Source organism: Pinus tabuliformis, chromosome 5_1, assembly GCF_031772625.1.
Source record: "Pinus tabuliformis cultivar Carrire ecotype Pingquan chromosome 5_1, CPIR1, whole genome shotgun sequence".
NCBI lineage: Eukaryota > Viridiplantae > Streptophyta > Pinopsida > Pinales > Pinaceae > Pinus > Pinus tabuliformis.
The window spans coordinates 99,606,570-99,624,627 of NC_142305.1; the positions used below are offsets into that span (position 1 = coordinate 99,606,570).

At 37.9% G+C, this 18,058-nt stretch overlaps 1 protein-coding gene across 2 annotated transcripts in view; it reads right to left on the bottom strand.

Moving 5' to 3' along the window:
• Positions 1 to 18,058, bottom strand: part of LOC149163626 (ABC transporter F family member 5-like) — a 294,737-nt gene that overhangs the window by 88,344 nt on the left and 188,335 nt on the right. The window contains exons 6-7 of one of the 2 annotated variants that reach the window (XM_089431789.1): positions 3,512 to 3,613; positions 3,241 to 3,369 (exon numbers count right to left, since the gene is read on the bottom strand). The exons of the other annotated variant lie outside the window; for it this stretch is intronic. Of the exons in view, the coding sequence (XP_089287915.1) occupies positions 3,241 to 3,369; positions 3,512 to 3,613 (231 nt within the window). The remainder of the gene's footprint in view (positions 1 to 3,240; positions 3,370 to 3,511; positions 3,614 to 18,058) is intronic. 2 annotated transcript variants of the gene reach the window in all.

Below are 18,058 nucleotides of genomic sequence, written 5' to 3' on the forward strand. Positions count from 1 at the left end.
GGGAATCAGCTGGCAAAGTGAGGAAGCTTGATGGTTGCAGAAGCAAAGCGCACAGTTCCAAGAAATTGGATGACGCTAGGTTGCTCGAGAAAATGGCTAAGTGTGAGATCAGTGAAACATATGTAAACATTCATAGGACTTAACTGTGATCGCACACGGACACTTAGTGACACAACGTAGACCATCCAGAATGCATAAGACATACTTTGCTTGATGCAACAACCTTCGTGACAAGAGTGTGTGAAGTGAGAGTGAAACATGTTTATGTGATGACGACCACTCATATGCACACAATTCCCTTGAAGCAAAACAACATTCCCTTTGCATGACAAACAACAACCCCTATGCCCGAAAATGACACAATTGCATAAAGATGAGAACGCGGACAACTCTTAGGATCAAGGAGGGGAGCTTGAAATCATTAGCTTACCAATAAGTGACCAAGGATGATTGATCGCAGGATCCAAGGTAGGCTCCGAAATTTGCATGTGAGCCAAAATTTTGGAGGGTGGTTGTAGCCGCTACAACAGAATAATAAATGCAAAGAAATACTAACTCAAGATTAGATCATAAGAAGTAATTGTTTGTTTAGAGGATCCTTCAAAAATTAACAAACAAACCAGAGGAAGTGGAATTGAGCCCATTGGATATTGGTTCAGGCAATTTGAAAAATAAATAAAACATTTGAAAGTAAAAGAAGCACAGAGACACAAGATGGAAAAATAATTTATGCACATTGTTATTCTCAGTCTTATAAGAAATTTAAGGGACACCAATTGAATTTTATTTATTTCACAAAGGATTCATGTTAGCGAAATTGATAGATAGGCCTTATACATTTTGTTATATTCCCAGCGTTATAAGCAATTAAAGGAACAACAATTGCATTTTATTAATTTCACAAACAATCCATGTTGTCGTAATAGATAGGCCATAGGCCAATAGTTTTTGGATCACTCTCCAAATGACGTTATCAATTTGAGTATTGGTGGCTTCATAGTGATCAATGGGAACAAATCTCTTGGTCTAGTTTAGTGACTAACTAAAGTCTACTTTGTTTTTATCTTTCCCCCTACGTTTGGTTAAGTTTCTCTCTTAGTTGTGGTATAATTTACTCTCCCTATCTTCATCTCCAAGGTTGTACTTCATTCTCAATGATTTACCCATTCTAGGTATATCCCCCACCTTTATTTGTTACTATGTCATTTGCTTATTTCTTTTACAGAGATGACCCGGGCACACTCTTTATTTTGCTATTATTACTTTGTATATTGTTGAATTCCATTGACCGGTTTTAGTCATTACTAGACCTAGGTTGCTTGGAAGTGGGAACGGAAGCAGAAGCAAGAGCAAGGAGTGACAATTTTCAGAAGCTTTCCGGTCAGGAGCAAATCGGGAGCGAAACTTATATAATATATATTTTTATATATTTTGATGCATATATGTCAACAAAAGCATGTAGAATGATGAATTAGTTATAAAAAGCATAAAAACATGGATTAAACAATATAACTTCAATCATCTAGTAGACATGGAATCATCAACATGAGCTAAATAAACATCATCTGGCTCAGAGTCTAAGGACTCCTCAGACTCCTTTGCCTCCTCAGTAGTAGTAGTGGTAGTAGTAGCAAAACTAGACATCAAAACTACAAATCACTGATCAACATGATCACTCATGAAACTCATCATTGATTAAGCACCACTACGAATGGAATCGTCAACAAGAGCTACATAAACATCATCTAGCTCAAAGTCTTAAGTCTTGGATTGCTCAACCTTATAATATCGTAGAAATTGAAAAAGTTTAACATGCCTAACCAATGATTTTGGTTTGAGTCAAGGGTTCATCTCCTCAACTATATAATATGGTAGAAAAAGCTTAGCATGCATAGCCAATTATTTTCCTTTGAGTAAAGGGTACATTTTAGTTAAGGCCATGGTAGAGGAGTTTAACAAGCAATGTCACCAACATCAATCAAGTTCAACAATCAATAACACCAACATCAAGGACTTAAAGGGCTTCATGCTCTTGATCAAATGTCAATCCCATATCCTTATGCATGATAGAATCAATTGGAAACATTGCAATCTCGAAACCTTGAAATCCTGAAAACCATTAAGTCTGCTGGGTTTTTAGTGATATTTAAAAATCTATTTTCTCCATATGAAATCCAATGAAGTCGAAACCACTCTCAAACAACCTAAGTCATTTCATGGTAACGTTAAAAATTTAAGTAAAAGGATCTTTTACTTTAAGAATTTAACATTACCATTGATTGTCAACATTGCTAGGGTTGAGAATCTTAACCACTTGTGGAAGCACTAGGGAGGGAGTGAATTTTTTTTGGTAGGAACGACCAGGGAACGATTTTTTTTGGTGGGAGCATGCTCCTTGGGTCGCTCCCTAAGCGCTTCCATTCAAAGCGTGCTTCAAGAGCCAGGGGGGTTGAGGGGGGTGCTCCCCCACAGCCCTGTATTGGACATTAATATTTTGGACATTTCAATTACATTACATTGGAATAAGTTGCTATAATTATAATTCTTCTACCTCTCTTTATAATATGAAATTGCATTTGTACGATTTTTCCTTCTTTTAATTTAGATGCACTTTGATTGTTGTCATCGCCCACACACTTTTTAATAAACATGCATCTTAATCAATGGCTTCAAATATGATTCTTCTCTCTCTCTCTCTCTCACACACACACACACACACACACTTGCAACCACATAACTTTGCCTTCTTTCTATTTCAGATGCACTTGGACATCAGCCACACATGCTTCAATAACTCACATCAAATTCAACTGCTATGGAGATGATTCTTATCTCTCTTTTCATACTATGCACTTGCAGCAGTATGATATTGCCTTCTTTTAGTTTTAGAAGTACTTTGATACCATGTATTCACTCTTCAACAAACAGGCATCCCATTCTCTACTGATCTTTTCGCTACTGCTATTTCTCATGAAAATAAAGACATCGTAGTTTCTAACAGCCTTCTAAACAGCATTAAAAAATTTCACTTTGAGATGTACTTTAGTACAAGGCCACTAGAGAATGATAAAATATAGTTCCTATATTGGCATTAAAGAACATTCTAATCTATTATTTATCTAGGCAACTTTCAATATTATGCTAACATGACTTCTTGAACAAGGGAATGCAGTACTTTGTACATAATTGGCAGTTCCAGCAAACGAACCAAAAAAGGAGTAAAGTCTCAAAGGTACATACATTATAATCACCAACATAATCCCACAGCATTCCATCTTTCACCTCCACCACTCTATTGACTATTTGTCTCAAAAAGTATCGATCATGGGACACTGCAATAACTGTTCCACGGTACTCTCTTATTGCTTCCTGATCATTGGATTCTAGTTAGTATGTCAAAATTTTGTGCTTCCTAAGTTCAAAATTAAATTTCATGACTAAAGTGTTATGAAGGGAAAGTGTCAGAGGACTTCTTTTCGGCATGATGCAAATTAAAGTTCAGTATTTTCACCTCAAGCAGCTCCTTTGAAGGTATGTCAAGATGATTAGTCGGCTCATCCAACACCAGCAACGTTGAAGGAGTGACCATGAATTTACAGAATGCAAGCCGTGCCTGGAACAATACACTTAACCCCGTGCTCAATCTTCTTATAGTTAACATTTGTTTAATCAGATATAGAAACTTTAACACAAAAGAATAAAATTACAAAAATCTAACAGTAGATGATACTCAGCAGTCAGCACAAAGTAGCAATCATTGTCAAAAGACAGTAACGACAAAGAGAATAAAATCATAAGAGGCTTCATAAATTATGCAATAGGAAATTAAACATACAGACTAAAGCTATCAATTGTTGAAACACAAAGGGTATCTAAATAAGCTCAACGACAAAATGAAATGACAAAAAAGGCATGAAGTTTAACAATACTTGGCAAGAAGAAATTAGAATCAAAGGTGTTTTATTTCAGCTTCCTCAAGAATATAACGAATGACAATCTTATTCAAAGATCAGGCATGACTGAATGGTTCTGATTACAGCAATTTTTTATCTATTTCATTTTAATGTCAAGTACTGAATCCCATTGTTACCAGAAATGGAATGGTGAGGCAGTGTTGCAGGGTGAAACAAATCAAAAATGCCACTTCCTATTCACAAGCAGTCTGGAAGCATATCTTTCAATACATCCTCCTGTTTATTCTCTTGCTATGGTATAATCCTGCCAATGCTTCGAACATCTCCTTGGCTGTCCTTTTCTCAATTGAGGGATCAAATGATTCTTAACGGCATCCATAAGTACCCTCTGCACCTTTATCCCCTTTTTGCTAGAAGGGCCTTCTCTTGAGGATCTGATGACTCCAGGGTCTCAGTCTCAACAATCTCCTAGAGATCACTTTCACTGAGTACCAAGGTGACCCTAGCCTTCCAAGGTAGGAATTTTGACTCTCCGTCTAACCTGGCATCATACCGAAGACCCACTACAGCCATTTTTAACCAAATCTTGCCAAAAACTTTATGAAGCATATTTTGCCTGGTCCTTAAGGGACCCACTACCAACTCCTCTATGCTATCTGCTAGTGGTTAGCAAATATGCTAGCTACAACTCCACCCTACCTCCCTCAGCAGCTCCTCTACACAGCTACATGTATTTTCCACTAGTCTACTGTATCAAACCTCCAGCACCTCTACTCGTTCTGATTCGTATATGCTTATGGTCGTCTGACACTCTCAAGTTGTTGGATAGTTGTGGAAGCTACTCGACAGTTGTGCCACCACTCGCAGTTGTTCCCTCTTCCCTCAGCACAACTCAAGTTTGACCTCCTTTGTCGACCTAGTCTCCAGCCTTGATATGTGTTCTATCTTTCATTGTGTAGCGTCACTCAACAACCAATCAGCCACTTCCTCAAGCACTTGAATCACCAATGCCTTTCTTCAGCACCCCCTCCATTGTTCAACCCAATTGGCGACCCCCAAACCTTTCAACCTCTACTACTAGCATTATCTAATCCTCTTCCACCACCCAAATTTTGACCGTCCGATGCCTTCCTTCGACACTTGCTTCTTCAATGTCGGTTGGCCCAAGTGACTGGTCCTTTTTTTTTATTGGTTAGCGGCTACTCCCTGCAACCGCCCGAACCTCTGTCACCCTCAACTATGGCCTCTATTAGCAAATCTGACCGACCGCCTACTCTAGCCCTAGCGCATAATCGATCTTCTGCAGTTTCTCCTTATCGACCACTTTGATGGGCCACAACTACTAGCGGCTACGGCTACTTTTCCTCAACTCCCTCATGCAAAATTTGGCCACTAGGTGGGTTGTCAAACCTATCAACCACACAATTGGTCCCCCACTTTTCTTTTCTTTTCTTTTTTTATATCTCAAAAAGTGAGCCCCCTACTTGCATAGCTGCAGAAAATTTTCAAACTCAGCGCTGGCCAATTTCTTCGGCCCAAAAATAAAAGTTTTTCCTTCATACGATCACTACCAAACTTAACTTGGAGATCCTATACAAACCTAGGTTCTTGTAATTCTGAGAACGATTTTCAGAGATCAAGCTCTAATACTGTGTTAATTCCCATTAAACCTAACATCGGTGAAATATTAGCCTAGCAAAAGTGAGATCTATTGAATAAATTACACAACTAGGTTCTTAACATTCAACGAAAGAAAAAATAAAATAACCAATCTCATTAAACAACACACAAATTCTGCCCAATCAAATTTTTTCATTAATAATCCACACTTACTTGGGCTTTCAACTTGGGATAATGGTCCAAGTGGGAAAATACAAAATACAAAATAAACTTGGAATGATCCAATCAATCTACCCTAGATCGGTGTTCAATCTTCTCTATAGATCTTGACCTTTAACCTCCCTGCACTCCCTCAAACCCAGCACATTGTTCACGGAGATGCCTCTCTCAATCTTAGGTTGATGTAATGTGTCTTTCCCATCTCCCTAACCCTAATCTCCAAAGTGATTAATAGCCAAGATTAAATCTTGCCTCACTTGACATCAATAGTTGATATTAAAACATATTCACTAAAGTAATTTACTGTTAGTTTTTGTAGCGTTGGAGGTGTTCTAGTCTCAAAACCTTGTGGAGAGGCTAAAACACAAGAGTTCTCCAAAACCCAGAAATCGTTTCTGGAAATTCCACCTAGAAACAGCTCAATTAAATTAATTGACCATATTTTAACTTTTTCTTAAGTCTAACTTAGGGAAAATGGTTAATTGATAGTAATTAATTGAGAAAGGTGTGAATTATATAGAAACTCACACAGATCGACTTGGAGATGATCTCAGCCATCGATTAAGTTTTTGTCATGGTCGTTGGAGTCCGAACTGAAGATTTTAAGAAGAGGTCGATGGGTAAGATGGAGAACACACAGATACTCAGTTGCCTAGGCAGTTTGAATTCTAAGTTGCAGGAGTGATTCAGCAGTGGAGATTGAGCCAGTGGATGAGTAGCAAGTGGCAGAAGAGGTCAACAGTATCTGGAGGAAGGATTTCTAGTTCTAGAGAGCCATAAAGAGGAGGCCGAAATTTATTTCCAAGAGATTGCACAAGGGTTGCACAATGCCTCAAGAAGGTAGTTTGATTTGGCTAAAGGGAACATCGTTTTCAATTCCAGAGGCCGAGAAGATTTTCCAAAGTGCCAGATAGACATTTTCCCATTCAGCAGCAGGTACAACAGCTTGATTGGCATCAATTCTAGGCCAATCGTGTGAGGCTCTGCGCAGAGGGGACGCAGAGCCTGCGCAGGGGTGTTTGGACGACTTGCTTTTCAGAGGCCAAACAGTGCCAGGATTGCTTGGAGTGAGGGTAAAATTTTCCTCAGTAATTTTTCCAGTATTTCTCTTGGATAGAATCGCCAATTTGGCGATATTTTATTGTACTCAGAATTTATGCTGCAAATAATAAAATATAAACCCTCAGTTGTTGCACTAGTTTTCCCACATTGGGTTTTTCTGGGGACTTTTGTCCAAATACAACGGTGTCAAATTTTTATGTGTGTGCTAGTATTTCTCAGTTTCAATTTTTTCTTCCGCGGTATTTTATTTGGTGAAGAAATTGATGTGTGAATATTTCGTTATTTTGTCATAAATAGAATAAATTGCATAATTAATTTACCAATTACAAGAAATATTTACAGTGGCTGCATTTCAAGGAATTTTCACATGGTATCAAAGCATATTTGACAGACAAGAAGGTCAAAAGCGGAAGAGAGAAAATTTCATTGTTCAGAGGGAGCAGCAAGCAGAGATTTTCCGGGGTGCATAGTGCCTAGCCAGGCGGTGCAAATTGTTGGACAGAGGGTTCAATTTTCAGTTGCAGGGTTGCAAAAAATTCGACTTGTCCAAAAAAGCGATACCAGCAAGCAGAGAGAACACCAGTACCACAGATTTTCGCAAAGTAGTTATCTTGTCTAGGCACAAAAGGTTTTGCAGCAGTTTACAATAGCTAAATCAGTGCCAAAAGGAAGAGAAAGCACACACACAAAGGGAATTCTCTCAGAGGGTTTCTAGTTTTAGAAATCCAAATTTCCAGTTGTAGTCGGCAATTGCAACAAGCAGATTTTCTCACTCCAGGAAGGAGTGTGAATAACAGAGCTAGTAGCCGAGCAGGAGAGAGAGGGAGATTTCCAACCTGTTGTACCTGTTTCCCATAGGCAGTCCTTGGCTGCAAAAACTACACCACGAAACGAACTCGACCAGTTTTTAGAATCAAGCTGGCCCTTGAACCAAAGGGAGCTCTCTCAATTGTTATGAAGCTTTGTTTAATGTTGTTCACCTGTCACTGAACAACAGCCTATGAAGCACAATGGCCAGATTTAGGATTTAATGGGGTGGTTGCTAATGATTGCACAATTCTTGTTCATGAATAAATCCCTCTCTTGCAGAGTCCTTTCTCAAAGTGTCAGCTTCCAACCTGACAGAAGAGCTTAACTTTTAAAGAATTTGAAAGAAGAATATAAGGGGATTTCTGATAATTAAGGAGTCAGACAGAATACTTAATTAACTAGGCAAAATTGGATGCGTGTAGAATACTTCTACAGCCCAACAAAACACATTCAGGAGAAGATAGAAGGACAAACAATAACCAGTTCAAAGAAGAGCTACCTCAGACAGACAGTCCAATATACTAATCTCTTTAAACGATTATAAATTTGCAGGGGATTTCAAAGAGATTGAAACTCAATCTATTCTTACCCAAATCTCCTATAATACTTTGAACATGTGCAGAAAACAAGTTATGGAAACACTAGAAAAACATACTAGAAACACAAATTCTTTCATAAACTGGAGCCAGAAGGCTTTGATTTGGAATTCTATAATAGAAGTTTTATAGAGCTGAAAGGTTTTGGCATCAAAAGCCAACCCCTGTTTATTACAAATGATGGAATATATAGAATAAACTTCTCCTAAATTGTTACAATATTTCTGGAATAATATCCTAAGCAATATACTAAAAATAAAACAATCCCTGGATACTCTGCCAAAAATTTGGAAATGTTTGAAAGTATTGTGCCTTGATATCTAGAAATTAGTTGAATGATTGTTGAAAATCTGCAGAATGATCCTCAATCTATTGATCTTCTGCTGCTAGGTGTCTTCTGAATGTTGATATCTCCATGCCCTTGAAATCTAGAGCTGTTGATTCTGCCATTTGTCTTTCAATTGATAATTTTGTGCCTTAAAATCTGGGGTTTGTGAAGTTGTCACTGAAGATCTGCCTGGAATGATTTTATGTCACTTTTTGACAATGCTTCAGCAATGTCATAAAATATTTGGAAGGAAATATTTTATAAACGTTTTCAAATATTCTGTAAATGAACTTTATATTTTTCTATTATCATGAATTTACTAAATGAAATTCAAAAAATATCTCTTCAAATAATTTTATTAAATAAATTCATCCACTCATTTGAAATTATGTGTTGTTTTTCCATCTCTTATATTTCGAAAACCATGTGTTGTTTTTCCTTCTCTATAAAAGCTCATATCATAAAATATTTGGAGGAAATATTTTATAAATGTTTTCAAATATTCTGTAAATGAATTTTATATTTTTCTATTTTCATGAATTTACTAAATGAAATTCAAAAAATATCTCTTCAAATAATTTTATTAAATAAATTCATCCACTCATTTGAAATTATGTGTTTTTTTCCATCTCTTATATTTCCAAAACCATGTGTTGTTTTTCCTTCTCTATAAAAACTCATATTCACTTATCCTCCATTTACTTTCATGTGTAACCTCAATTCACCTGCACTAGTAAATTCAAATTCACATGTACTTGTAAAATTTATTTCCCCTGCACCAGTAAATTCATTTCACCATGTAGTTGTAAATTTATTTCACCTACACCTCTTTTACCTCAGCCTCCCATGGTAAAATGTATTTACATGAATCTCATTTTTGCTCACCTGTACATTAGTTTCATAAACATATGATTGCAAAAGTCTCCCCTTATTTTCTCTTGTAAATTCATTTTCTTGCTCCTGGGAATTCATTTCACCTGTAGCTATAGATTTATTTTACGTGCACCTGTAATTGATAAATGAATTTCACCTGTAAAATATTTTCATAATATATCATCCAAGCTTGTGAAGAACCCAAGCTTTAACTCCAGAAAAATTCGATTAATCCAATGGAACCATAAACCTTCCCGCCAATCATTATAAGATTTAAATGTAATAGGGAAAATGGTTTTCGGAGGGCAGGGGGGTAGGTAGGAAGTGGTTTAGGAAGGGGGGGGTGCAGAGTGAAAAAGGAGATGACACGTGTAAAAAACGATAAGGTAAAAACATCCTTTTCGGATCCCCCCCTTCATTAAATGTCAGAAGAGCTAGGGGGTCTGAAATATATTGATAACCCTTGGATTTAATGTGCCCATATCTCGAGGCATGGGAAAATAGGGGAGTTTAAATAGTTAAGTGCGGGGTGGGCCATAGGCTTTGACTTTTTAACTTGGTTTTACGTTTAGGCTTGACCCAAATAATTTTTTATAACATAACTTTTAACTTTAAATAGATATTTCCATAAAAATATACCATTATATTTTTATAAAAATACGATTATTTTAAAATTAAAATTATTATTATAAAAAAAGAATTAATAAGTCATTCAAAAGCATAAATAAGCATATGTTTGAGCATTTATCCAAGAAGGAAATTGGCAATTTCTAAACAAAGAATTTGTAGATTTCTTTGGTGAAAGAAATTGCTACAACATCGGCTCCAACTGGGGATTGCCTCTCCCTGTGGGATGTAGAGAACTAGTAGACCCGTGCCTTTTTGTTGGGCAATGGAGTCATGCCATCAACCTATGACCTGAAGCTACATCCTGCTATAATCAAACTGATACTCCTTGAACACTGCAATCTTTAACTGTAACCTCAACTTATAATCTGACCACTACAACTTGTGACCTATTCCAAATCCTTTTCTAAAAGCATTATTGCAAACTTAGAGTTGAAATGAACTAAATTTTGAAAATCAAATTTATTTACAGATTTCTCCATTCCCAATAAGATGAAATATAGGTCTTGACACAAGTTCTTCTTTTTACTGCAAATAGAGTTGCCAATAGAATAATGTTCATGCCAAGTGAATGATGATAAACAACCTCAGATCTCATAATATATCTTGCTTTTTATATCAGTTGTCAACATAGCTCGTTGTTCCCATCCAATGCTCATCACAACCCTTTGATTCACCAGCAATTGTTTCAACTTTGGATTAGCTATGCGATGTTTGATAAGTGATATTCAAAGCTTCATTAAAAATAACTTGATTTCTGACCTGCAGCCCATACCTTTAAGTGTTTGTGGTACATCAAATTTTCAAGGTTGCTGCAACTAAACATTATATCCTTGAAAACATCAACTTTCCCATCTATATGTTGTGAAAACATGAAAGAGTTCATAGTTGAGAATCTGTCAATGTCTAGGCCTCCAAATTAATTTGAGTAATACTTTTTGTTTCCATTTTTTGTCATTTATAATACTCTCAACAACATCTCTCTTACTGTCAAACAGTGATGCAGAATAAAATTGAATGATGATGTCCAGCCTGGATAGGCTTTCTTCCAAGACAATTGATGTAAGTATGACATCAAACATATGACCAATGTAAACAAGATTGCCTGTCTATCCATTGTTGACTATTCCCAGCATAAATAATACAAATCTTAAAATAGTTAAGAAAATCTCACCAAAACCTCCAACACTGTTGCTTTAAAAATAATTACTCATTTACTGCTTACCAACTGCTTAAAATGAAATAATCCTTATGCTGCAAACCAACCACTGATCTACTGCACACTAAATCTGAAAATAACTAATTCAATCCCACATACCTCTATCTAACTGAACTGAAAAACTTTACATTGTTAGGTGTAATCTGCTTTCCAATGTAACCAAGTGAAGAGGGGATTTATTGACAGACCACATTACCAACAGCTGAAAATCTGAAAAATATATACAATATAAAATTCAAATTCCATAGGAAACTTATACTCACAAGTGAACTTTGGGCGTTGCATCCTCTGTGGAGATATTAGATTTTTTATCATAGCTGAGAGGAAAAAACAACAACTATCAATGAGCTTTGGCTAGCTGAGGTCTCGAAACAGTGGGATCGGTAACCCAATGGAATCGGCATATGACAAAGTAGAGTCGACAGGTGAAAGCAATGCAACCAATAATAAATGCCTACTCTTTGTTCACCAACAAGGAATAGAACTAATATTTATCGTTCTACGGAGAAAGGTCTCTTCGTTACTTAGCTCCTCGGCAACAGTGCCAAATGTTGTACATGTTTCCCGTAGGCATTCCTTGGCTGCAAAAACTATGCCAGGAAACCCACTCAACCAGTCTTTAGGATCAAGCTAGCCCTTCAATCAGAGGGGGCTCCCTCAATTGTTATGAGACTTTGTTTAACGTTGGTCACATGTCATTGAACAACAACCTATGAAGCACAATGGCCAGATTTAGGACTTAATGGGGTGGTTGCTAATGATTGCACAATTCATGTTCATGAATAAATCCCTCTCTTGCAGAGTCCTTTCTCAAAGTGTTAGCTTCCAGCTTGACAGAAGAGCTTAACTTTCAAAGAATATGAAAGAAGAATATAAGGGGATTCCTGATAATTAAGGAGTCAGACAGAATACTTAATTAAACAAGCAAAATTGGATGCGTGTAGAATACTTCTACAGCCCAACAAAACACATTCAGGAGAAGATAGAAGGACAAACAATAACCAGTTCAAAGAAGAGCTACCTCAGACAGACAGTCCAGTATACTAATCTCTTTAAACGATTATAATTTTGTAGGGGATTTTAGAGAGATTGAAACTCAATCTATTCTTACCCAGATCTCCTATAATACTTTGAACATGTGCAGAAAACAAGTTATGGAAACACTAGAAAAACATACTAGAAACACAAATTCTTTCATAAACTGGAGCCGGAAGGCTTTGATTAGGAATTCTATAATAGAAGTTTTATAGAGCTGAAAGGTTTTGGCATCAAAAGCCAACCCCTGTTTATTACAAATGATGGAATATATAGAATAAACTTCTCCTAAATTGTTACAATATTTCTGGAATAATATCCTAAGCAATATACTAAAAATAAAACAATCCCTGGATACTCTGCCAGAAATTTGGAACTGTTTGAAAGTATTGTGCCTTGATATCTGGAAATTAGTTGAATGACTGCTGAAAATCTGCAGAATGATCCTCAATCTGCTAATCTTCTGCTGCTAGGTGTCTTCTGAATGTTGATATCTCCATGCCCTTGAAATCTAGAGCTGCTGATTCTGCCATTTGTCTTTCAATTGATAATTTTGTGCCTTAAAATCTGGGGTTTGTGAAGTTGTCGCTGAAGATCTTCTTGGAATGATTTTATGTCACTTTTTGACAATGCTTCACCAATGTCATAAAATATTTGGAAGGAAATATTTTATAAATGTTTTCAAATATTCTGTAAATGAATTTTATATTTTTCTATTTTCATGAATTTACTAAATGAAATTCAGAAAATATCTCTTCAAATAATTTTATTAAATAAATTCATCCACTCATTTGAAATTATGTGTTGTTTTTCCTTCTCTTATATTTCCAAAACCATGTGTTGTTTTTCCTTCTCTTGTATTCCCAAAACCATGTGTTGTTTTTCCTTCTCTATAAAAACTCATTTTCACTTATCCTCCATTTACTTTCATGTGTAACCTCAATTCACCTGCACTAGTAAATTCAAATTCATATGTACCTGTAAAATTTATTTCCCCTGCACCAGTAAATTCAAATTCATGTGTACCTGTAAAATTTATTTCCCCTACACCAGTAAATTCATTTCACCATGTAGTTGTAAATTTATTTCACCTACACCTCTTTTACCTTAGCCTCCCATCGTAAAATGTATTTACATGAATCTCATTTTTGCTCACCTGTACATTAGTTTCATAAACATATGATTGCAAAAGTCTCCCTTTATTTTCTCTTGTAAATTCATTTTCTTGCACCGGGAATTCATTTCACCTGTAGCTGTAAATTTATTTTACGTGCACCTGTAATTGATAAATGAATTTCACCTGTAAAATATTTTCATAATATATCATCCAAGCTTGTGAAGAACCCAAGCTCTAACTCCAGAAAAATTCGATTAATCATTTTGATTAATCCAACAGAACCATAAACCTTCCCGCCAATCATTATAAGATTTAAATGTAATAGGGAAAATGGTTTTCGGAGGAGGGGGGTAGGTAGGAAGTGGTTTAGGAAGGGGGGGTGCGAAGTGAAAAAGGAGATGACATGTGTAAAAAGCGGTAAGGTAAAAACATCCTTTTCGAAGCCCCCCCCCCCCTTCGTTAAATGTCAGAAGAGCTGGGGGGTCCAAAATATATTGATAACCATTGGATTTAATATGCCCATATCTCGAGGCATGGGAAAATAGGGGAGTTTAAATAGTTAAGTGCAGGGTGGGCCATAGGCTTTGAATTTTTAACTTGATTTTACGTTTAGGGTTGACCCAAATAATTTTTTATAACATAACTTTTAACTTTAAATAGATATTTCCATAAAAATATACCATTATATTTTTATAAAAATATGATTATTTTAAAATTAAAATTATTATTATCAAAATAGAATTAATAAGTCATTCAAAAGCATAAATAAGCATATGTTTGAGCATCTATCCAAGAAGGAAATTGGCAATTTCTAAACAAAGAATTTGTAGATTTCTTTGGTGAAAGAAATTGATACAACACAACCCAGGTCGAGTTTTTGCAGAGATGGCCACTATTGGGCTTAGAGATCAAGGCAGGTTGGAGGGAGCTTCCAATTACATCATCTGGAAGGCTAGGAAGTTATTCCTGCTGGATGAGTATGGTCTAAAGACCTATGCTGAGAATGTTGTGACAGAACCCACCGATGTTGATCAGTTGAAAGAATTCAAGAAGGAGATGGCCAAGACGAAGTGGATGATCCTGGATGCACTCCGAGACCATATAGTCTCACATATGTTTGGCAAGAACACAGCCAAAGAAATGTGGGATGCTCTCTCAGGGCTGTATCAGAATCCTTCCGAGCAGTGGAAGATATTCTTGAAAGAAAAGTTGAGGAATGCTAGGATGCAAAAAGGAGAAGTCATTAGTGCCTTTCTCACCAAACTTCAAGATATCTGGGACAAACTCACAGGTGTAGGAGAAGCGCCTCCTCCCACATAAATGGTGAGGTTGGTCCTCAATAGTGTCACTGAGGAATGGGAGAATTTTGTCCAAAGCATCTTGGGACGAGATACATTTCCTAGGTGGGACAGAATGTGTGTTGATCTTGCTCAAGAAGAGACGAGGTAAGCTCTAGTAAAGAGCTTTATCAGCAGCAGTAGCAGCAAAGGATCGAAGGGTGAAGGAGGAAGATAATGTGGCCATTGCATCAGAAGGGAAGGCAAAAGGTCCTAGTCAGGGACAAGGCTCGCAGGGGGAGAAGAAGAAAAAGAAGGATTTGTCAAAGATCAAGTGCTTCAGGTGTGGCGAGTTTGGCCACTGCAGTATTCAGTGTCCTCAAAGGAAGAAGGACAAGCAGGAGAAGTAGGATCAGGCAGCAGCATCCGCATAGATTGATCGGGTGACCTCAAGAGTGGAAAAAGATTTCGCTATGTTTGCAGTTATACCTACAGGAGTGAGGTGGGGCAATGTAGAACTTTAGTCCCAGAGTTGTTTAGAGTTCGGGCAGGGTCCATCGAGGTAAGCATCGGATAATGTTTTCTCCTTGGATCATTACCTTGCTACAGGGGCCCACAATATTCAATAGTAGGAGGATCAGTGTCAGGTGGTGCAGTCAATTCCAAAGTGATAGTTGTAGACAAGTTGCAGTCAGATATTGAGGAGCGCAAAGCAGTGTTAATAGCAGTGCAAGAAGCATAGTGCAGAATCAACAACAGTGCAGATTTCCCAGTAGACAGTGCAAAAACTAGTAGCAGTCAAAGACTTAGGAGACAGTTGCAGCACAGAGACAATTGATTCAGTGTTTTGGAAGCTTCTCAGTTGCTATAGTTGCAGTAGTAGCAGCAACAGTTGAGAGGGACTATTAGTTGGGTTGCAGTTTGTGAAAATTCCACAACCGGAATCCTATTGCAACAACTAGAAATTATTCTCCTAATTGTTAATTAATTTTAACAATTTATTCATTGTTTCCTACAGCAAATACTGAATAACTCACACTATATCTACACAAATAAAACTGTAGAAGAATAAACGTTGGAAGAAATGTTAGCATACACACATGAAATAACACAGTTATTTTTGGAACAATGTCCCCGGAAAAACCCAGCTTGGGAAAACCAATGCAGCAGTGAGGGTTTTATTTTATTATCCAGCAGTGAAATCTGAGTACATCTATGGATGCCCAACTAGCAATCCGAACAGCAAGAAAATTTGGACAAATTACTGAAGGGAATTATCCTTCTCCCACAAGCAATCTCTGGCTCGACTTTCCCTATCAAAACTGAGCCTGTTGGAGCTTTGTGTCAGCCTCTGCGCTGCTCTGCGTAGTTGGCTGGATGGCTTGCCTCAGACTTGGCTCTGATGAAGTCGTCCTGCCTTTGGATGCTAAGGAAATCGTCTCTATATCCCTTTGGGACTTCTTCCTGGCCTCTGGAACTGAGAATGATTTTTCCTTCCACCAAATCAAACTGCCTAGCTAAAGCAACTGCATTGTCCCTCAGCGCTGCCTCTCTGGGATAACTCAACCCTCTTGCTGCTGCCTCTCCGAATTTGGAAAATCTTTTCTGGAGATCACTGTCCCTGCCCCTCACTCACTCCTTCGATCTCACTGGCTCTCTCTCTCCGGCAAGTAATTGTTGCTACTGTGGAAATCGATCTACTAATGAAATAGAACCTCTCAAGTGACTCTGGTGTATTCTCCATCACCACATCGATCCCTTCTTATATCTTCCAATTGGGACTCCAACAGCCAAGATTAAATCTTAATCGATGGCTCGGATCATTTCTACATCAATTCGTGTGAGTTTCTAGATGATTCACGCTTTGACTTAATTAATATTGATTAATTAACCATATTCCCTAAGTTTAGACTTAGGAAATATTTAAAAACTTGTTAATAATCTAATTAAGTCATTTCTAGACGGAATTTCCATAAACGATTTCTGGGTTTTGGAGATCCCATGTATTCTAGCCTCTCCACCAAATTTCGTGACTAGAACACGTCGATGCTACAAAAACTAACACTCCCTCTTAGCGAGGAATGCGTTTTAGTGCTACTGCACACCCTGTAGCAGCACCCTGTCTCTGCATCATCTCCTGTCACACTACTGATGTCTGGCCATCTACACACCAACCACTGCGCAACTCTAATATACGTTGCATCTGTGTTGCTGCTGACCCTACTGAACTGTTGCCAACACTACAACTTTCTCTCCTTTGTTGTTGCTGCAACTACAACATATGCAACTGAAAAGCATCCAAAATAGTGAATCAACTATGATCAGTATAATGCATCTACCACCTGAGTCCCTGACTGCTGCTAGTATCTGCACTGTCACTGAAGAATCTGCAATGTCGTTGACTCTACACTGTGCCAATTGCACCACTGCCAACTCTGCACTATGCTCCCCAGCATCTGACTACTACTAGTCTCGCCAACTGTCACTCTAGCATTTGACTGCATCAATTGTCATTGATCCATCCTGCTACTAAAAACTATGGGCCCTTGTAGCAAGGTATTGATCCATGAGGTGGACTCCTCAAGGATCCTGCCCATCTGTAGCGCTCTGGGGCTACAGCACCAAATCTCCCCACCTCACTCCTGAAGGTATGTCCGCAAACATGGCGAAGTCTTCCTCCAGCCTGGAGGACAACATATCGGCCTCTGTTGATGTTGCACGTTGGTCCTGCTTCTCTTTCTTGTCCTTCTTCCTGAGAAGACACTGGGTACTGTAGTGACCGATCTCACCACATCTGAAGCACTTCACCTGGGTCGCTTCGTTGTTGTTGCCACCGATGGAACTCTTTCACAGAGCACGCCTCAATTCCTCCTGCTGCAAATCAACCCACATCTTCTTCCAACTTTGCAAGGTATCTCTGCCCAAAATACTTTGGACAAATACCAGCCACTCCTCGGAGACACTATTTAGTGCCAATCGCACTAGCTCTGTGGATTGAGGTGTTGCCCCAACAGTTGACAACTGATCTCGAACCTCCTGAATCCTAGTGAGGAAGGGGTCATGCCTTCCCCTTTCTGCATCCTGTTGCATCTCAGCTTCTCTTCTAAGTACATCTTTCGCTGCTCAGAAATGTCCCGGTACAGTGTGTAGAGAGTCTCCCACATCTCTCTGGCTGTACCTTTGGCAATTATGTGTGAAACAATGTGATCCCGAACTCCATCTAAGATCAACCTCTTCACCCACGCCATCTCCTTTCAGTACTCCTTCAGCTAATCTGGATCTTGGGGCACTGCTACCACTGCATCAATATATGTCTTCAGGCCATATTCATCCAGAAGGAAGGAGATCCTTGCCTTCCAGA